The sequence below is a fragment of the Pieris napi genome, chromosome 18 (assembly GCF_905475465.1).
Source record: "Pieris napi chromosome 18, ilPieNapi1.2, whole genome shotgun sequence".
In the NCBI taxonomy this organism is placed as follows: Eukaryota; Metazoa; Arthropoda; class Insecta; order Lepidoptera; family Pieridae; genus Pieris; species Pieris napi.
The window spans coordinates 7,629,267-7,651,962 of record NC_062251.1 but is presented as its reverse complement, the minus strand read 5'-3'; the positions used below and the strand labels follow the sequence as shown (position 1 = coordinate 7,651,962).

General features: G+C 35.1%; 2 protein-coding genes and 1 long non-coding RNA gene across 4 annotated transcripts; all 3 read right to left on the bottom strand.

Annotated features, from left to right (window-relative positions):
• Positions 1-950: 950 nt before the first annotated feature.
• Positions 951-2,505, bottom strand: LOC125058233. 2 transcript variants are annotated; one of them, XR_007118348.1, is made up of 5 exons: positions 2,467-2,505; positions 2,086-2,310; positions 1,476-1,746; positions 1,323-1,401; positions 951-1,183 (listed from the first exon to the last, which is right to left on the bottom strand). It is a non-coding gene; the product is annotated as an uncharacterized LOC125058233 (long non-coding RNA). The 2 variants fall into 2 exon arrangements; XR_007118347.1 differs by having other exon boundaries at positions 1,323-1,746.
• A 3,109-nt stretch (positions 2,506-5,614) lies between these two features.
• On the bottom strand, positions 5,615-8,037 carry LOC125058197 (zinc finger BED domain-containing protein 4-like). Its single transcript, XM_047662236.1, has 2 exons — positions 6,919-8,037; positions 5,615-6,555 (listed from the first exon to the last, which is right to left on the bottom strand). The coding sequence occupies exons 1-2, from the start codon at positions 7,509-7,511 to the stop codon at positions 5,622-5,624; spliced, it is 1,527 nt and encodes a 508-aa protein (XP_047518192.1). The 5' UTR covers positions 7,512-8,037; the 3' UTR covers positions 5,615-5,621.
• A 6,242-nt stretch (positions 8,038-14,279) lies between these two features.
• LOC125058193 (SCAN domain-containing protein 3-like) lies at positions 14,280-17,706 on the bottom strand. Its single transcript, XM_047662227.1, has 2 exons — positions 17,260-17,706; positions 14,280-17,115 (listed from the first exon to the last, which is right to left on the bottom strand). Exons 1-2 carry the CDS (start codon positions 17,434-17,436, stop codon positions 15,340-15,342), a joined length of 1,953 nt encoding a protein of 650 aa, XP_047518183.1. The 5' UTR covers positions 17,437-17,706; the 3' UTR covers positions 14,280-15,339.
• Between the last annotated feature and the right edge of the window lie 4,990 nt (positions 17,707-22,696).

Sequence of the window (22,696 nt, the reverse complement as noted above, 5' to 3'; positions counted from 1 at the left end):
GGAGGGATGTTACGGTTTTGTGATTGGTATTTATGAGGGAGTAGGGATTGTGGGATTTCCTGTTTCTCTGTAGGTGATTGTGTCTGAGGAGTTCGAGCCGTGGGCATTCCTCTATTAAGCGCTATCCACACATTTCCGGGTCAGGGACGTGCCATCAGTCACCCGTGTTCACACATATCAGAGAAATCGGTATCAGTGTAATATGCGATAATAACCGAGTATGGAGTCAAGAAGGTCGACACCACCCATATAGCGATTATATACCTGCACAACTTTTTGGCAAGGAACAGTGACAAATATTTTTTTCTCTTGAAAAAGCCTCTGAACCTCCCCTTCTGGATTTTTTCCGACATATGAGTCGCTAAATTTCAAAACAAGCCAAGTCCAAAAAGGTTGTCTAGCCATAAAACGTTTTTTTATTTTGTATTTACCTAGTAACGGTACAAGAAACCGAAGTACTGGACTTGGCTGCGTTTGTTAGGAGTTTGAATAACAGCTCACAAGTGGACGGACTAAGGGCAAGGAATTATAAAAATTATAAAGGATTAATATTAGGTAGGAATAATAAATAGACCTAACAAGTTTATTAAAGAAATGTAGGTATAATTAAAATTAAATTCTTAAAAACTAAATTATCTCATGTTCACATACGTGTAGGTAGTCACACAAAATCTAATACTTCTTCCGCCTCATGTTCACAACAAGGATCGTTCTCACGGATTGAAAGATAATTCCTGGCCAGTACGTTTTTATAAAGGGTATGTTCCGATATACACTGCGACCACTGTACAGAGTACCGTCAATTTAGTATACTGTGAAACCGTTTCTCTATAGCCAGCTATACTGGTAACAATTTAAAACGGAACGCAGTCCAGTATACTAGTCAGCTTCGTTTTTCGACACAGTTTTCAAATGAGTGCATCAAAGCTTTGACCTTTTCTAAGGCATATTAAAATTAGAATATGAAAAAAATAACTCTGTGCAACAAAAAAGTCTCCTTGTCCTTTTGTTATGTGTTCTACAAGCTTATTGAGAGCACAAGATAATTGAGCTATAGATGCGATTTTCTTACGATGATGTTGTTTTCGAGTTTCACTATTTTCTTTTTTAGCTGCAAGTAATTCTTCACAGTAGCTTGTTAAAGTTTTCTGCCGCTTTCGTGGTGGGCTGATAATTTCAGGATCTGTAAAATATCGAAATTTTATTTTTACCGATTCTGTTGTAAGTTTATGAAATAGAAGAAGAATATATATTTTATTTAAGTTCGTCTAACTGTTATGTTACACTAAAAACTATTTTACGAAATAAAATAATATAAGTACCCATTTTATTGGTAGAATTTGATCCGGCAGTAGAAAGAGGTTTAACCCATGGTTGCTCACCAAATACTTCTTCCATTTCCTACAAATTAATTTACTTAAAATATTTGTAAAAAATTCGAATAGTATCAAGAAGTAATTAATTTCTATGATTACATCATAGAAAGCCCATGTTATTGAGGAGTTCCCCGATTTTTTGTTGCTATCTTTTAAACCTTTGTAATGACGTTTGAGCGTTTCCTATTTAGTCTTGAATTTCTCGTTAGCAATGGGCGGCAAGTCCTGCACACTAAGGGTTTCGTTGACGTCATTCGCAACTTTTTTCAAACTTCATCATTGTTAACATTTACCTCCAGGAATTCAAGTTGATGTTCTTTATAAGCCGCAATAAGAAGTAAAACCTCATTTTTGCTCCAATTCTTTATATCTGTAATTAGATTATAACAATGTATTTAATATAAATATATAAGAAAGTAATGGATATTATAGTTGATGCTAATATAATCATCTGATTGATAATTATATGATGCGAAAGTAGAATTAAATTTTGAAAATTGCCAGAAATTTCTTCTGACTAATCAGTTTTTACAAAGAAAAAATAAAATAAACAAGAGTGGTTTTAGAAGACAATTTTAGAAGTTTTCTGATGAAATCTATCGAAAATGCTTTTTTCGCAACTTCATTATTAGAGGAACATAAAAGAACTTTCAAAACCTACCGATTTATTTACTGAAAATATAATTATTCGGCTTTTACCATAACTCACCAGTACTTTTTTTATTTTTTTTTTGATTTGATGCCTTTTTAGCCATCGATGGTTTGTCGAAAGACTTTTCTGGCATTGAATTCGCCTTAAAAGACTTGAATGATGTTGAAGGGGTTTCGAAAAACGGATCAGCTTCCAACGTACCGGCATCTGATGTAGATTGACTTTCCTTTTCAATTTCTTCCAAATTATAAGCCTCAATAGGGCCATCAAAAACATAACATTCTGTGGATCATCAATTAATTAAAATTTTAAAATTATTACTCTATACATAATTATTGAATCGATAAGAGGTACTGATATTGTTAGTAAACAATCATTTGTAAATTATCAGTATACCTTATTGTGGTTAATTTCAAATTTTTATCTTGAAATTTTTACCTTTAAATTTACAATGCTCCAACAGTTGAGTAGCAAACATGCAAAATAATAACGACAAATAATTACAATTTTTATAAAAACAAAAAAGCTGAGGAGTTTACTTTTCAAACATTAATACAATGATAAATTTACCTTCTCTAGCACGGTCGAATATTTCCTGCGTCACTTTCAACTCGTACAGAGTATTACTTACACAGTCTAATAAACTCAATTTTCGTAAGTTTTCCATTGTTTCATTAATTAGTCCAAGCTAATTCTTTAATTAGAATTTTAAATGTTTGTTATTAAACTGTAAGTTATATCAGCCGTTAGGCATTCAAGTGGTTTTGATTGATCACGTGATCAAAGCACTGCGAGTACCTTACCTCGAAAACGCCAGTGCTCGCAGTAGAAGTATAGCGGGCATTTGTGACGTCATATATTTCCCTAGGACGCTGCGGCTGTATACTGGCAGTCCATAGCGGAACGAATTTTTGAACAGTGGGAGCACTATACAGTACTCGCAGTGTATATCGGAACATACCCTAAATGCCAACTCCTGTAGGTTAGCCCAGTTACAGCCGTAGTGTGTATTTAGCAAGGTTTCCACATCTTTTAATTTCTTTTCCTTCACGCCGACTCCCAGCTGGACTTGTTCTGGAGTCATATCCATGAAAGTTTTAGTGGGACGCAGTAGGCATTTCGCTACTGCCGGTGTCGCTTTGGTATGAGATCTCACCCCTTGTCAAAATTTTGTGGGTTCTTTTGCCTCTTCTCTAAATAACTCTTTTTATTTTAGTTATCTGAAAGTGCCACTTATTAGTAGGCTTCACCACTTCTCCCACGGCAGTCCTGTAATCATAAACGGGAACCTAATTTATAAACCATTGCGTGCTCTGCCATTATTTCTTCATATTCTTTTGGATCAACTATTGTTTCAAGTTTACGTATCTTCGTTTCCGTCAGGCCAAATACGCGATCAGCTGGCATATACGAGTGCCCTGTAACTGGAAAAATAATTTCAACAGTTTTTAACGTACGTAGTTTGTAACGTACGAGCCTCGGAAAGCAATTTACTGGCCATGCCGATGATAAACGAATTTTTGTTCTGGCCCAGACATCCGTCTGACATTAATCGAATAGTCTTTATATTTTCAGTATTCACTGAATTTAAGCAGTGCAATAATGCACTGCAGATTTCATTTGATGACTTGGCAGTGATGTCTTCCGTCCAAACGTATGATTTGACATTTTCTTTTTGAAGCTCGGCATTAGAAGACCCTATAACTACAGTGAAATTATAGAGGATTATTTTTCCGACCCAAATATCGGCCAATAGAATTGCACCATTCGACGTCACGTGGTACAACCTACATGGTATTATACTGATAATTTTTTGTGAAAATTTTCTCTGGTCGTTGCTTCAAGAAAAGTATTAAGTAGTTGTTTTATTCATTATGAAATTCTTATTTGTTAACTGTACATTTCGTCTCATGGTGCAATTCTATTGGCCGACATTTGGGTCGGAAAAATAATCCCCCGAATACCACACGAGCTTCAAAATTATCGGGCATTTCCCTCAAGGTTCCCTGCAAACAAATATAGACGACTATATTTGTTTGCAACGAACCTATCGGGAAATACCCGATAATTTTGAAGCTCTTGTGGTATTATAACTGAAAAGTTGCCGGGAATATTACGTCATTTGATCAGACACTTTCGGCAAAGGTAGGTTTTTTTGACAGTCAAAGCTGATGGTGATCATTTCGTCTTTCACCTCCCTAAGTTTGGCAAAAAACGCTTTCGCTCTCAATTTGTGGATTCTTAACTGAACCATCAGTTTTTGCTTAATAATGATTCTGATACTGACATTCCTGGCGCTGCTTGGTCATTTTGCATTTTGAACATCTTTATGATGTTGAGTGATGGATCTAGATAGATTCGTTGCCTTATCTTGTCGCGTGTGTAATGCTGTCAAGAGGTTTAAAATCTCGAATGAAATTTATGACAACTTCTTTTCTTGCCCGGAATTCAAACTCTTTTCGGTCTCCTCCCTGATTTTCTGTGGCTATACAGCCAGACTTCCAATATCTTGCTAGCACACCTTTAAGCCGATTTGGAGTGATTCTTAGAATGCCAATAAAGGCTGCCCGGCACACTTGAATGTTGGTTTTTGTCTTGTGCTTTCTCACAAAGTATTTAACAGTGATATCGACGCCTCCCACGCATGAAGTCGTAAGGCAAAAAAAGCATTTTTTCAGGAGAGCAATTTTTGTGTACGTTAATGATAAACTTAATTTGTTAAACAGTTTTAACCGATATTTTTGCACTATGCTATTAATTATTAGTTACAAAAGTGCTCTCAAAGCTGGATGCTATAAAAAATTATGCAAAATTACTAATTTTAGTTACATACGACCTTATACTCACTAGAGAAACGTCGTATGTTATTGTTATGACTTTATGCTTTTAATCAGGTTGTTATAAACAACGCGAATAAAGTCGTATGTTTGATATACGACATTATGCTACGTGTAAACTGCCATGTAGGTATCTCGAAAAGGTGGTCGTATGTGGTGGTGGTGGTGGTACTTCATGAATAAAAACAACAAAAAGTGTAGGCTAAAACTAGCTTTATTAAAATATCTATAAATATAGGAACATAATGCAGTCTTCTTTCATTACCATGAACAGTATAATAAACGTTTAATAAAAAAATAACATAGCTTCACTAATAAAATTAAAACTGGCCAGTGAGTCTTTGGAGCACAGATAGATTAATGAAATAAAAAATGACTACAAATAAAAATTAAAAATAAGACTGATAAATCAAGTTAAAGGAAACAAAAATATTTAAATCTTCAAAATAAAATGAAAATTACTTTAAATTAGATATTGAATCATCTTATACATAATAGACCTTTAGATTTATGATAGAATAGCAGTGATTTAATTGAACCGTCAGAGGAATCACTACTGTTCTGTTCTGCAACATTGTCGCTGTGTGACAACTGTTGATAAAAACTAGGGTTGTAACGGAGGCCTACTTAGCGGAGGCGGAGGCGGAGGTGAAATTTGTTGGGAAAATATAAATAAATTTATGATTAATAGAGTCAGCAACATTTATTTATAATATATATAATGTGTACAATTGTCATACATGTTCATGATTCATCTTAGTAATCAAAATTGACAAGAGGCAAATTATATTTTACGAACAAAAGCTTTGCGGCTTTTTCGCCTTCTAAGCGGTTTCTCAAGGGTTCATAAATTAAACCAGCAGCACTAAATAACTGTTCGCTTGGCACTGAACTTGGTGGCGCCGATAAGTAAATGCGAACTATGGGAGCAAAAACTTTATATTTAATGTTATATCTCCACCACAATAAGGGATCTTCATTTAGTTGGAGTCTATTTTCTTTATTGTATTCATTAATTAGTGTTTTCCATATCATGAGGTTGCTGTTGGTATCCATGCTGTCATTTTCCGATTCCTCTTCATCACTGCAATTCTTCAACATATCAGCCAGGTTGGAATGCACACTTTGTATTGGTGACAAAATCTCAAAACTTGTGCTTGGGTCAACATTACTTGCATTTGATGCTAATCTCGCTCTCTTGGCCACAGAAGGTTCATCATCGTCAACTCGGCTTGCAACATTCGAGTCATAAAGGGTTAGCAAACGTATTAGTTCGGACTGAACTTGCTCTTTAATCACGTCATTAAAAAACTTTAATTTGTACCTTGGGTCCAAATATGTAGCAAGCGAATACAGGGTATTGCTTTGTAGGTCACAAAATCTAGAATTGATATCTTCAATTAGTTTTTGAATGATATTCTTAAAATTTGGATTTGTGTCAATTTTTTCCTTTTCCATTTGCAGTGTATGTTTCAGTACATGTATCATAGGAATAACTGACGATATGCAAGTGTTTGTATCGCTCAGATTTCTCGTTATTTCTTCAAAGGGGGTGAGAATTGCCACTAATTTATTAAGGTACAACCACTCTTCTGGAGATATTTGTGGAATACTATGTTTGCTGGCATACAGGCAAATAGAATCTTTAACCTTCAATAGCCGTTCGGCCATGTAGTATGTGCTATTCCATCTGAAATAAAGAATTATTATTATTATTATTATTAATAATAAAAATAATCTATCCTAATATTATTAAGATTAAAGATTTGTTTGTTTGTTTGACGCGAATAGGCTTCGAAACTACTGGACGGATTTGAAAAATTCTTTCACTGTTGAGTAGCTACACTATTTGCGCGTAACATGGACTATATTTGACGCGGACCAAGTAGGGGGAAACCACCTAGTAATGAAATAAAGAAGACAAAATGTTACTCCTCGTCATGTTTTTTTGAAAACTGTTCACCATTTTAAGCGCTAAATATAATGAACGAATTATAGGTATCATTGGAATGATATAATAAGTAAGTAAGTAAGTATATAAACAATAACATACCTGGTTACACAGACCTGTATCACGCGAAGGGCAGGTTGATTAAGTTGCTCCGTTTGAATTTTTATCAGCTCATCTTGAGCAATTTGTGAATGATTAAAATGGCCTGATATCTTCCTGCATTTTGCGAGTAAGTCCTTGACCTGGATTTCGTCGAGTGCAGAACGAACAGACAGTTGAAGTTGATGGACTGTGCAATTTATGTCAGGTATTTCAGCCAAATGCATTGCTCTTACCATATTCGATCCACCATCTCTAATAAAACAGTGCAATTGCTCGTTCTGAATATTCCAGTCCCGCAGCATCATTTTAAAATAGTCACAAATTATATCACCGGTATGTCGGCCATGAAGTGAGCAACATTTTAAAACAATTTGCTTACGGGTAAAATCTTCAGTTATCCCATGTGCAGTAAGGCTCAAAAGCGACACATTAGCACTTGGCTCAGACCAAATATCGGTGGTAAATGAGAGTTTTAAAAAATGTTTGAGACTTTGTCCAATTTTGGTAGCTATTTTAGTAAATATTTCATCACATATATGTTCTGTAAAAAACTGACGCCCTCTTAATTGGTAATTTGGCAAAGCCGTTTGCATAACCCGGCGAAAACCAATGCCTTCGACAAAATGGAACGGAAGATTCTGTTAAGCAGTCATCTCCGATAACATCATCCATTTTCTTTGCTTTGGGGTGTGAAGTATCCCACATTTGATTTTTTTTCGTGGATTCTTCTAAAGACAATTGCCGTCTAGCTTGCTGCAATGGTGTTAAAGACGATGTCTGTTGTAATTTTCCTTTTTCACGTTGTTCTTCTAATTTACAAAGTTCTTCAAATTGTTCTTTATGTATAGATTTTTAATGCCCTTTCAGTGATGTTGTTGTCCGGCCTTTTCTTGAATAATTTTTCCCGCAACTTTTGCATTTTGCATAATTATCGTCTACTTCTACAAAGTACTGCCAAATTTCACTAGTTTTCGGCTTCATCACGTTATTTAAATAACAATAACTAATAATTACGCACAAAATTACTTAAAACAATCACGGCTCAATTGCAACTACGCGGTACCGAACGCTTTGACAAGTTGATTCCTGTTATTCATTCACTCACACTCCCACCACCCGCTTGGCAACTGACCCTAATTTTCATCGAAAAATCATCTTCAGCGATGAGGCCCATTTCTGGATGAATGGGTACGTAAACAAACAAAATTGTCGAATTTGGGCCGATACAAATCCACATGAGATCCAAGAGAGTCCAATGCATCCCGAAAAAGTCACTGTTTGGTGTGGATTTTGGGTTGGCGGCATGATCGGTCAATATTTCTTTGGACATTTCGGATGCGCGCCACCCTGAGAAGCCGGGGCGGACATTTGAACGATGTTATATTCCACACATAATAGCATCGATAGGCCTTTCAAACGAATAAAAATTGTTGATGATATCTAACACAAATTTTGTTTTATTTAAATTTGAAGATAGGAAGCCCTTAATGAAAGACCCGTTATATAACAGCACACAAACAAGATATTGACATTGCTGCAAATTAACACTTACATTTATTAGTTAATTATCTACATATATAAATATGAATACATCTACATTAGGTAGTAAGTAATGCATTTAATTTGGTGCACCTGTGTGTGTTCAGTAGTAATGTCTGTATTGTTTAATAAGTGGTTACATAATATGCTTCTTTTTCTATGTAGACTGCATTATGTTAAGGAAGATATTTGGTGCCTTATTTTAATAAAAAATAACCATAACTGAAACATTTTTATTTTGCTACCTGATTGTTTTAATATTCCTAACTATTAGTAGGTACGGGTCATTCATATATGCATTATATGTATATTCTTGTAAAATAAAAATAAAACCGTTTAATAAACTAATATTGTTAACCACTTTAATGGCTTTTCCTACTAAAGAAGACATTGGTAAATTACCAAAAATAAAACTGACAAATACATAACATACAATGTTTATTCATTTCTTACTTAAACAGATTTTGCATTTACATATTAACTAGTAGCAAATCACTGATTTTTGGTTACAAAAGTTAATTGACATAAATATTAACTTAAAATCAGCATAAAACTTAAATTTATATCTAAGATGGAGCATCAATATGGAAGCAAAGGTTGATTTAAGGGTTATAATTTCATACCAGACTAAGTTTCTATTTTATAATTTTTATGAATCCATTTTATGAATTTTTCATTTCATTGAGTACTTTCTGTTTTTCAATTCTCACTTTCTAAAAGTATAAATATATTATAAACAATCAACCTTTATGACTCTAACTTAAACTGAAATTGTTTGTTGGACATAAACAGAGATATTTCCAACTAGTAGCAAATCACTAATAAAATCTACACTTATATATAAATCTGCTTTATGGCGGCGTGGTGATAAATGATAATTCACGCATTTTGATCGCAACACTTTTAGCGAAAACATCATATCGGTCTTCGCTAATAGCGGGTCGCTTAAAGTGATTCTGTACCGACATAATGGTCTAAGATCCCGCTATACAACGACCTTCACCGAGATGCTTATTTAATGAAACTTATTTTATATATAATTTAATATGTCAATAAATATAATCCATATGGGTTGCCTAGCAAATTTCAGTCCAGAGTATTTTTAATTAATTTAAAAAAAATATATTTTTTTAAACATTTCACCGGTATGATTATTAGATAAATTCTATACCAATCGAAAGTATGAAGCCCATAGAATATGCAAAAGTTAGGTTGTTTTTAATCAATTAATTATTTATGTGTATATTTTTTATGTGACACTAAAGTTTATATACATCTTTAGTATAAAATAAGTTTTTAGTGATACATATATAATACTACCCTGATTAAAAATATTGATTGAAAAAAGTTCAAAAAATTTACTACATGCTAATTATAAAAAAAAAATTTTTTTTTTAATATTCATTAAACATACTCTGGACTGAAATTTGCTAGGCAACCCATATGGATTATATTTATTGACATATTAAATTAAATATAAAATAAGTTTCATTAAATAAGCATCTCGGTGAAGGTCGTAGTATAGCGGGATCTTATACTATAAGTACATCATTGACAAGTGAGTCTGCTTTCATTTTTGATAGTCTTGATTGGGGCCGATTGTTGGCACTGATACTGGTGGACTCGATCGTCTCTTCGATGGGCTTAGCCGCCTCATGTTAATTAAGTTTAATGCCATGATTATAATATATGAAAATAATATGATACTTATGTTTTTTTTCTATTTCAGTTTCCACGAACTGAACAGGAATGGAAATTTATATCCAAACAATTTGAAGAAAGATGGAATTTCCCTCATTGCCTTGGAGCGATTGATGGGAAACACGTAGATATTACGCCTCCAGAAAATAGTGGATCATATTATTTTAATTACAAAGGAAAACATAGCATGGTTCTTATTGCAATAGTGGATGCGAATTATCAATTCTTGCTGTGCGATTTTGGTACCAATGGATGGAGGTGTTCTTCAAAATACAGAATTTTATGAAAAATTACAAAATAATAATTTAAAAATTCCCCTCGCGAAAAGCGTGGAACACAGTTCCAGAAGACTCCCATACGTATTCGTGGCTGATGATGCATTTCCTTTAAGATGCGACATGATGAAACCATTCCGACAAATTGACTTATATTCACATGAAAGAAAGATTTACAATTATCGTGTCTCGAGCGAGGCGGATAGTTGAAAATGCATTCGGCATATTGGCATCAAGGTTTAGAATTTTTCACACGCAAATAAACATAGAACCTCACAGAATAGAATCCGTAGTAATGGCGTGTTGTGTTTTACATAATTTTCTGATGTCATCTTCGCGTAATTTTTACGCCCCATCAGAATGTTACGATCAGGAAGACAGAGAAAACGGAACTATTACACCCGGGCTTAATACCGTTCAGTCAAATATGAATCACTTATGTCGTAGAAATTATGGGAATATTACAAATGCGGCCAAGATGGTTAGACAAGACTTTATTAATTATTTTAATAATGAGGGTAGTATTCCATGGCAGAATGATTTTGTGTCATAAACAAAAAATAAGTTAATTTAATAAATATGATCGACTTGTTATTATGATGAAACTTAATAAAATATGAACATGAAAATAAAATTTGTTTTATTTAGGTACTTACCTCATATTCAACATGATCAGACATGCTCGAACGTGAACTTCTTGGAATGCACTGATCTTTAAGAAAAGATAGCTGATCATAGTACCATAACTTTGGCTTATATATTTCATCAACGCCTGCCCCCGACTTCAAAGACTCCACAACTTTATGTTCCTCCTTTTTGAAGGCTGTCCGAAAGCTGTTAATTTTTTTGGTCACCAGGTCACGGTCTGCATTCGGTTCTATTTCTTTAACTTTTTCTATAAGTTTACAATAAGCAGCATTCCGCTTATCTCTATTAAGGCAGAAACATACTACCAAAACGCGACGCACCACGCCATCCGACGCATGTCAGTACTTATCAATCCCATATATTTAATATGGTCAGATGCACATAGACCATACGCCATGTGATCACACGCGGTAACATCCAATCGATTTGGATCGGCGTGTTGTGGATGTTGTGATGATGACGTCATGCGTCAATGCTTTCGAGTTTTTGACACGAATGTCAATTTATATATGTACTTAGATATTTTTGGATTTATTTGGCGAAATGAACGACGAACAATTAATTGAGTTGGTGAAACAATATTCTGTTTTATATGACATGAGATTACCTCAATACAAGGACAAAAACAGGGAGTTAGGATGTTGTTAGTTTAATACAAATAATCTGCTAATCAATTCAGTTTATTAGAAAAATACAGGATGGGCCAGAAAGATTTGCGAATTTGAAAAAAAATATAATAAAAAACTAAATACAATACACATAAAAAAAATTATTTCAATTAAAATAGACATCTGGGAAATTTATTTCTTAAAAATAACATCATCCAGGTGTGCACCATTGCGCTGCAAACATTCCTCGAATCTGAACCTCAAATTGGTAAAAACTTGCTGGCACATTGCGCGGGGAATAAATCATCTAAATGACTTTTGAATTTGCAAGCGTGTCGTGGTGTCGCGTGTTGGTAATGTGCACGATGGACATCGGGTGTCGACACGACACGTCGCATCGCGTTTTAGTAATATGTTTCCGCCTTTATGGTAATCTTTATTTTTGACGTTCCATAAACAGGTTTCATTTTGATATATTTGTATGAATTCTTCTAATACGCGGTTCGTCATTATGCACTGCAAGCTGCAACACGTCCGCTAGGTAACACTTCCGCAGCAACAACTGAGCGCTCGCAACACACACGCTCAAATTTTTCATCAATAGTTTGATCAAACCGACTGACCAATTAAAAAAACGAAAATTCATATTTCTTCAAACAATTTGATAACTCATTAAATTTGATCAAATTTTACCACAGACACTCATGCCTATTTGATAAAACGGTATGATCCAGCCAGTTTGATTAAATTACTTGAACGTCTATGGCGGCCCTAATAAACTGTAATAATCACGCAGGATCCTCAAATCTAAAAAATAAGTCGGGTTTTCCTTCCTGACGCTATAACTCAAGAACGCACGAACCGATTTCCACGGTTTTGCATTCGTTGGAAAGGTCTCGGGCTCCGTGAGGTTTATAGCAAAGAAAATTCAGGAAAAATTTGAACAGAAAAGCGGGATCACCAAACGAAATGTTACATAAAACGAAGCCATCTGGTGGCGAAACGGAGTTCGCCGAGTTTGCTAGTGCTGTATACAACATCATATCAGGTGACGAATCCTGGATATACGCGTACGAACCCGAAACAAAAACCAGTCACGAGTTTGGGTGTTCGAAAATGAGTTAAATCCAACGAAAATTGTTCGTTCACGGAGTGTTGCAAAAAAATGATGGCCACGTTTGTCTCCAAAACCGGCCAAGACAAGACAGGGAATAATGGTCATTTTATTTTTTATTTAAATTTCTCTTTTATTTCTTTTTAGTAAACCTATGTTATTTTGTACATCTTTTAGCAAGAAATAAAAGGCTTTTTTTTATTTTATTTTTTAAATAAAACCTTACCTGAATATTGTTGAATAGTGCTTCATTTATTGCTTCACAAGTTACAATGATAATGTTGCTCAATGTACGAGGTGCAACGCAGGCATGAAATTTTAAGTCTTCGAAATCGGCGCCGCTAGCCAGGTACCTCAAAGTTATTGATAACCTTTGAGAAGCTGGTGTAGATTTCCGCATAACTGTGTCCTTTTTTTCAATACGAGGACGGAGTATAGTCAGTAAATCTTCAAAAGTTTTATGGTCCATGCGCAGGAAGTTTGCGTAGTCTTCAGGTTGTGTGCGCAATATTTCCCGTAGCAAATTCTCGTGGGTATATTTATCTCTTAATTTCAACCATTCTCGACTCCATCGTCTTCTTTTTTTTTGTCTTGATACACAGTGCTAGAGTCAATGCCAAAAATGCGTCATCTGAATTACTCATTGAAATAATTTTAAGCGCTCGGCACGGCGACGTCACGTCACGAAAGGAGAAACCCAAATCTACTAGAAAGTTAACATTTGTTTGATATTTGGTTTGATCGTCTAAGCTATTGTTTGATGAAAACGTGAAGTTTGACAAACAAATTTGACAAACAATTTGATCGTTTACAGGGCAATTAAGATCGGTCCAAGATTTGTTCAATAGGTAACTTTAATATTAAAACTCTTTACTTAATTCTAAACTTAAAAATATACTTAATTTGTCACTTTGCTGCTTATTGTCAATTAAAGTTTTTAATAACCAAACAATGTCAGTAACTCCCAAGGGACTTCAAATTTCTCATTCATTAACAATATTATAATAACTTCTCTAGTATATTGACTTAGTAAATAATTAAAGAAAATATCTAGTTACCATTACTTAGATTTACTAGATTACTAGATTTTATATTTCCAAAGTTCATAAAGTATAAATCCACTTTATTTGATAAATTTAAATCAATATTATATCATTAGCTTCTATTATAATTACAATAAAATATATTTAGAACTTCTAATTATGTTCATTAGTGACTGCTTTCTCATCTTAAATATACAAATAAAATGAACAATCATTTTACTTTGTGATTACATAATATATGTGTCGTGGGCTTATCGTTAGATTGGCCAGATCGAGATATGCCCAGGCAGAACGTGATACTCCGGCACATCATGATCTGGCCATCCAACACAGGGCATATCGTTCAACACTTAACGTTTGGCGATTTGGCCAGAGATACTTTAGGCATATCGATTATGTAGGGTGTCCAAGGTTTTAGCAAATAAAAATAAAGTTAAGAATTAAAATGTTTATTAAAATTGAAAATAATTATTGTTATGAAGCTCTAACTTAACATTATTTTTTAAAATTCCAAATGTGGCACATAGAATCACAGTTCTTTGGAGAGAAAATAACAAAACGCCTATTTGAGGCAAATAAAATATGTAAATAAACAGTAAGGTTTAATAAAATGTTAACACAGCCACAAACGGCACGTACGAGCAACAGCTAGAATTAAATGAAAATGTTAAAAAATAATGAATAACATTAAAAATGAGTTATTTAAATAATAAAGTGTAACTAAATAATCAGACTCATTAATCAGTTGAAAACAAACTTATATTAATAGGAACGTCAAATAGTTTTTCAAAGAATAGTTACCTATTATTTGTTATTAAATATGACAAACATTAATAACATCGTCAAAAAATTCTAAAAATGGCACATTCAATCACAGCCCTTTGGTAATAAAATAAGATAACAAACCAAACGTTCGTAACATTTAAATACCTAAATCTTTAGAAATAGGTAATACAACCCGACAACCGCCATGCAGAAAGAGAAATTAAATTAAAAAATGTTTATAAACATTAAATAGGTACCTACTTAAAAAATGTTCCTCAATCAGACTAACAACAGACTTAATCAGTTGAAAATAAACTTTGTATTGAATATTAAAGGAAAGTCAAATATTTTTTGAGATATCTATCATTTGTTGATGCATGATATACTTTGATGACATTTTGAAGTGCAGAGAACATTATTCTTATAACATGCACACCTTTTGGTGTGACATTGATTTCTGGCAGGCCTGCAGGAGCATTTCTGGAAACCTTGACCTCCAAACATGGACTGACATGTGACTGCATGACGCAATGTTATAAATGATTCAGAAATGTCTCCATTATAATCTTTGGCTGAAATTTGTAATTCTTGTCTCGGGAACCAGTTTTTTATTGTTCCAGAAGTAGTACCAATTTTAAATACACCATTCCTAATGTCAACAATTTTACCTGCGATGTTCTTGGTATCAAGTGGTCCACGATCAAATTTTGGAACATTTATCAAGTTCGCTATTGGTAAACGCTATTACCAACTTCTAATAACGGAAGCTTTTTGACTGTTTGGTCAATCATTTTTTCTGCAGCCCGTTTGGTACCTTTAAGAGTTTGTGCTCTTTCTTTTGCAATGTCTTGTTCTCTTTTGCATATGAAACATAAAATCTGAGACCCGTAACCTTCTTCACCGTCAGTGAGACCACATATAACGTGAACTGGTTTAAAGCACGATCTACAACTATGAGCTCCAGTTGTTTCTTTGGTACAAACCAAACAAATCTGCGTATTGCAGTCGGCTTTCTTAGTCGTTAGTGACGTGTCGCTACTGGCTGAAACCCCTTGAATTGAAACGACAAAAACATCTTTGCTAGTAGAAGCTCTGTTAACAGTTTGCAAAGCTAAATCTTCTATACAGGACGTATCATTTCTGGGTGAACAATTAGTTGCTTCAAGTTTTTGTTCGGCGGTTTCAATATTTTCTATTTTCAGATCTTGATTGGCAAGCGCCGTTGCCGAATTTACACTTGTTAGGACGTTCTGTACACTTAATGCTTTAGGAACATTTATTTCGGCCGAAACCATCTCAACATCAAGCGTTAGTGCTTTACTACTTAAGCCATCAACATTTGTCCCTTCAGGCAAGATTATCTCCATCGAGGTTGTCGTAATATTCTTCTTTTCAGTTTCAATAGATGAAATAACACTGTCTGCGATATTGGCAGGCGCCGGTGCCGCATTTATACATGTTGGGGCATCCTGTACACTTAATGCTTCAGAAATATTCACTTTGGCCGAAACCATCTCATCATCAAGCGTTAGTGCTTTACTACTTAAGCCATCAACATTTGTCCCTTCAGGCAAGATTATCTCCATCGAGGTTGTCGTAGTATTCTTCTTTTCAGTTTGAATAGATGAAATAACACTGTCCGGGATATTAGTACCTTTCAGTAATGTTTTGGGGTCAGAACCGAACAAGGCACGATAGGGTGATCTACCAATTATACGATGAAAAGATGAATTTTTATAATACTGTACGAAGTAGCAACCCACAGACCAATTAGCAGAATCATTATCTTTCATCCAACAACGCAACATGTTTTCTACGTCTTGGTTGCTACGTTCGACGCTTCCTTGCGTTTGAGGACGTCTAGGGCCTCCATGAACGATCTTGCATTCTGGCCACAACTGCACAAGTTCTTCAATGACATGAGCTGTAAACTCTTTCCCATTATCAGATTGTAAAATTAATGGTGCACCAAACTCCAAAAATATTTTAAATAGTTCAAACGCCACCTCCACAGCCCTCTTAGATTTCAATGGCCTCAAGTGTAGAAACTTGGTAGCATGGTCCTGATAATTCATTAACCACTTGTATTCCCCTTCCGGAGCTGATTGTAAATCAATAAGGTCTACCTGACCTCGTGAGTTGAAATCTGGTGATATAATTGGTTTTGTCACTATACCTTTTTTTGGCATGGAACGTTTCATTTCACACACTGCACACAATTTAATGTATATTTCTATAGCTTTTTTCGGTATGTGAAATTTGTTTTTAATACTATATATCATTTTTTCTCTGCCACCATGCCCAACAGCTTTGTGAACTTCTGTTAATATATCAAAATATTCATCTACGGCGACTATGCGCACTGTAGGATCATCGGCAGTTTTTCTTTTGAAAATTAAGTAATCTTTGTCAGAAGTTTCCATGACATCATATTTTGCACTCCAATAATAGTCCGAAGAGACCCGCTGCATGGTCACCCTACTTCTTTTTATTTGTTCAATAACCTAAAAAATAAAATGGAACTTTAGCGTACAAACATTAGTTACTTAATCAATCTAAGAATTTTAATACATAATGACATGAGAGAAACGCATCACCTACATATTATTATGCAAAAATAAACACTTGTTTATCAACTAAATACTAACCTCTAAAATACGTTGAGAAGTCCATGGTTTTTTTACATTGTGCGAAGAATCTTTATGTCCCTCATAGAAATCAAGTAACTGATGGTAATATTGTTCTTTAAATGCACTTTTTGTTTCGTTTTCACTGTTCATTTTGATAATATCAACACCACATTCACTTGTTTGTAACGCCGCCATCTTCCGCTCGCGTAAACAAAGCCGAGCGCGCGAAGACAGCGCCACTATCGGCGCGAAATGCAACTATTTCACGATCCGCCGTGTTGTTAGCTCGGAATATCGACAAATACGTTATTCTCGTCGATCTGCCCAACCTTTTACTTGGCGCATCGCGATATGCCCGGCCGAATCATGATGTGCCGGCGTTTCAAGAAGTGCCCGGGCATATCTCGATCTGGCCAATCTAACGATAAGCCCACGACATATACAATTTAAACTCAAATAGAGGCTATTTTGCACTCTCGGCCACTTACCCCTATCATCAACACCAGAAGATTTGACCCCACTGACTCCAGGGCATTTTTTAATTGGTCGACCTTTCACGGCAATTCCAACTTCTGATTTACGGCAAGAAAAGAAATCTCAATTAAATCGATTTAAAAGAACAGAACAACTTCGTCAGCACTTTTGGGAGCGATGGAGTAAAGAATACATTTCATAATTACAAAACGCACGAAATGGTTAACATCAAAGCAATCCTTGGCTCTTAACACGATGGTAGCGATAAAGAAGGATAATCAACCTCCTCTCAAATGGAAGCTTGGCCGCATTGTAGCGCTACACCCTGGTCCAGATGGAGTTGTTCGAGTCGCTGACGTCCTAACTTCGTATGGAGTGATCCGGAGATCCTTTTCCCGTATTTGCCCTTTACCAGTTGAACAAGATGGTTGACAGCAGAGCTCTCAACGCGTGGGGGCATGTTTACGCGCATTCCGGTTTCGTGGATTGTGTGAGAGGGAGAGGGCCGACCCTTCCTCCGTTCCTCTTATTGTTGTTCGTTTTAGATCGCCGTATAGGCATGTCATTGATTTATAATACAAGTTTATATCTTTAACTAGCTGACCTGTCTAACTTCGTTCCGCCCTACAACCTTATAATATCGTTGTTACTTTAATTTATATTACACAATATGTATTAAATTAATACAACTTTTTTGCAAATACAGAAATGTTTTATTGCTTGCCATTGCGAAAGAAGAATGGCAGTTTTACACATTAGGCATTTTCTCTCTAGCGTCAATATGGCGATACTGCATGTTAAGCACTTTCTGATATCCAACATCTTTTGATCAGGATCAAAGCATGGTTATGCATTTCCTCATTCACCTCAAGATCGGAATTTCTTGAACTGACACGAATTCGACGTAAAATGATGCGTAGTTTTGTCAACAGATGGCACCATATGGTTTTTGCATTCGTAAAATTAATTAATTAATTTATTGTTATTCGATAACTTATCCGATATTTTATTGCTTATTCTGCTATTCGGGACGGAAACAAATCCAACAAATCAAAAACCATGGCAATCGGTCCAGCCGTTCTCGAGTTAAGTGTTGTAACAAACACGACTAACTTTTATATATATAGATATCATCTTTTATTTGAATGTGGAATAAATATTCCGTGTAAACAGTAGTTCTATATTAACTAACAATGTTATTGTTTCAGCTGAAGAATGTAAGAATAAATGGCGTAATTTACGCGACCATTATAGAACAAATCAGAATAAGAAGAAAACCGGAAGTGCTTCTTTCGTTTCAAAGTATGACGACGAAAGACATTCCACAACTGAGCGTTTTTCAAGGCAGTTTTTGCCGCGCACCACCACTATGTGGAACCAGCTGCCCACTGAAGTATTTCCGAACCAATTCGACTTAGGGTCCTTCAAGAAAAGAGCGTACCAATTCTTAAAAGGCCGGCAACGCACTCGCGAGCCTTCTGGCATTGAGAGTGTTCATGGGCGGCGGTATTACTTTACATCAGGTGAGCCTCCTGACCGTTTGCTCCCCGTTCTATAAAAAAAAAAAAAGTAACCCATGAATTTTTCTTCACAATCAATTAAATGCCTTTTTATTAAGGTTTCGTAACAACCTTCACTCCTCCGTTGTAAAAACATGGAGATTTTCCTTGTCTATTCAGAAGCAGTAAAAATTATTCTTCGTCCTCCTCTTCAAGCAAAGCACAAATTACAGAAAAATTGTTCATGTTCACGTCTACCTTGGTAGCTGCGGCAAAATCAACTGACCACCTCTCCGCAGGGACGCTAAATGCTGCGTCGTGACGCTGCGTTGCGGCGCATATCGCAGTGTTGTGCGTCATGATCACCAGACCAAAGCTTTACTACCCCTCGATTGGGCCCCATTTTTTAGAGCTATAAGTAATAAAATTGGTTATTATTTTCACTATTTTAACACTGAACGTTACATAACGATTCTATAATGGTGGTACAATATAAATCTTGCCATCTGATTCAGATGGCACTTGCCATTTGATAGATGTAGAATCTGAAATTAAATTTAGTGACATTGAATGGTCAAAAATAAAAGACTTGATTGACAGTTTGCAGCCATTTAAATTGGCTATAGAGCCCTTATGCAGAAAAGATTCGACCCTGTTAACTGCAGAAACAACATTAAAATTTGTTTCAGAGAAGTTGCTCACTCATGACACAGTGTTAAGTAATGAATTATATGAAGCACTGCATACAAGGATTAAAGAACGCCGCACTGTAGTAACAGGAATATTAATATATTTACAGAATCCAAAGAAATATCTTGAAAATGTAAACCGATCTGATGATACATTTACTATGCCAAAGAAAAAAGTCATACGATCAGAAATGACAAAAATCTTAGAAAGAGTTATTCAAGAAGATACATCTGAAGAAATAGTAGAAGAGAACTTAGATTCACCATCACTAAAGAAAGATTTGACATTACAGGAAGAATTACAATTACAAACCCAGCAAGAAGCCACGTGTTATGGCGTAAAAAGCATTGACGACTTCATCGGCGAGCTGGCGAGGCGCATGTTCGAGCGTGCGGCCACCTCAGATTTCCAGCACCTCTGGCTCGATACTCGACGTCGTGCCGAGCCAAATTGATGCCATTCACGAACGCGCCAGCGAGCCGTTCCATTTGATCATTTTGAGTGTAGACGTCGATAGCACCGGACGTGTTCATAATGAACTTCAATTCAGAAGATGAGTTTTATTTATCGGCCATAGCGATTTGTATAGTTTTAAAAAAAAGGAAGCCAAAAATAAAGTGATGTAAGGATTGGTTGCTAAAAAGATCGACTTTGGAGCCAACTGACTGGAGAAATTATATGCGAATGGATGAACCTACCTATTTTAAACTTTTGGAACTGGTGACTCCGCTGATTCAGAAAAAAAACACTAATATGAGGGAAGCTATAAGTCCTCATGACTTAGTGCCACTCTTCGATTCTTAGCTTCGGGCATGTCATATGAGGAGTTGAAATTTCCTACACTTATCTCTCCACAACGTTTGGGAGCGATAATTCCTGATACATATTAGATACAAAGCTATTCTTTTTGCTCTTAAAGATTATATGAAAGTAAGTAAAAAGAACTGTTATATTTATGAATATTATTTATTATAAAAATCAAGTTACAATTATTTATTTATTTATTTACATTTTGTTGCTTTATGATATAAAAGTAAGTAAGTAATAAAAGTAAAGTAAAGAAAAATAAACTAAACAGGAAAAAAAAACAAACTAAACTAATAAAGGATACAATTAAAAAAAAAATGTTATTCAGTGAAATCACCTAAACTATCAGTATGTTGTGAACTTAACAGCTGAGATTCAGGTAGAATTGTTATTGGCACTGCATCAGTTACAATTCTGGACGTAAAATTCACATTACGAAGGGCGCCATAATATAAACAATCATTAATAAGTTTTTCGCAATGTATTGCGACATTTGGCGACAAACTTCTAATTTTTTCCGCCACATGTTGTCCAAAGCTTTCATATTTTTGTGGTTGTATTGGTGGTTGTTTCGGTTCATCTAGTTTTTTTGCTATTTTATTAAGAACAGCATCGACCTGATTTTTTGTTCTCTTGTACGATGTTGATGTAGTCGATGTAGACAGATAAGAATACGGCTGTGGTGACAGTGGATCTAATTTTTCTAAATTATTCATGCTACCGTCAAAATATGAATTTTCATTTAGGTCACTCTCCAAATGAATCTGTAAATAAATAAGCGGGTTTTGTTACAGATGCCAGAATCTATAAGTGATTGGAAAGAAATAGCCAGAAAATTTGAAGAAAGATGGCAATTTCCCAATTGCCTAGGATCTGTGGATGGAAAACACTGCCATATAATACCTCCAAATGGAAGTGGGTCATTTTATTATAACTACAAAGGATTCCATAGCATAGTATTAATGGCTTGTGTAAATGCTGATTATGAATTCATTTGCTGCGAAGTAGGCGTGAATGGGAGGGTATCAGATGGTGGTGCCATAAAACAAACTCAATTTTACAAAAAAACTTGTCAGTAACAATCTTAACATACCAAGTAAAGAAAAATGTCAAAATAGTTCTGAACCGCTATCTTATGTTTTTGTTGGAGACGAGGCATTTGCTTTGAGGCCTGATTTCTTGAAGAAGTTCGCTAGAAATTCCCTTACAACATAGAGGAAAATATTCAATTACAGGTTGTTAAGAGCCAGGAGATTAATAGAAAACATATTTGGAATTATGTCTAATCGTTTTAGAATATTTCATACATCTATAAATTTACGTATAGATAGGTTTAAAGACTTTATTTCTCAAAAAAGACAAAAAATGTCACTTACATGAGAATAATACTCTAGATAACGTAACATTGTAGTCGTTCTTAAAATAATCACAATAAAATATAGCCGTACATGCAATAAATTTAAAAAATAAAAGTAAACAAAGAAATATGAATTAAAAGTAAGTAATAAGAAATGAATTTAAAAGTAATTTTGTTTAACATATTCACTTAGCTTCGATTTGAATGAATTGATAGAAGTAATATTTTTTTATATCTGTGGGTAGTTTATTATAGATAGAATTGACCTAGTGGTGTTGACTTGTTGTATTTTCCATAACTTTTTGCGTAAATCAGACTCTCCCTATAATCGATCAGACTTATTTGATATTGACGATACTACCATAGATGATGTTTTACCAGCAACGGCATTTACAGCTTTGGAGGCAAGAAGCGGAAATACAAGTAACGATGCAACATTAGTGAGAGATAGTTAAGCTGCGTATAAATTAAGCGCGGCAAACCATCGACCATTGGCGCGCGCGGCGGCCGCGCTCTATGTAGACGGGATCGCCGCGCGGCGACTCGAACATTGCCGCGCTCGAACGTGCCGCGGGTCGATCCGCTCGATGTCGGTTTTTGAGACCGCATCAAAGGAGCTTCTGTCGTT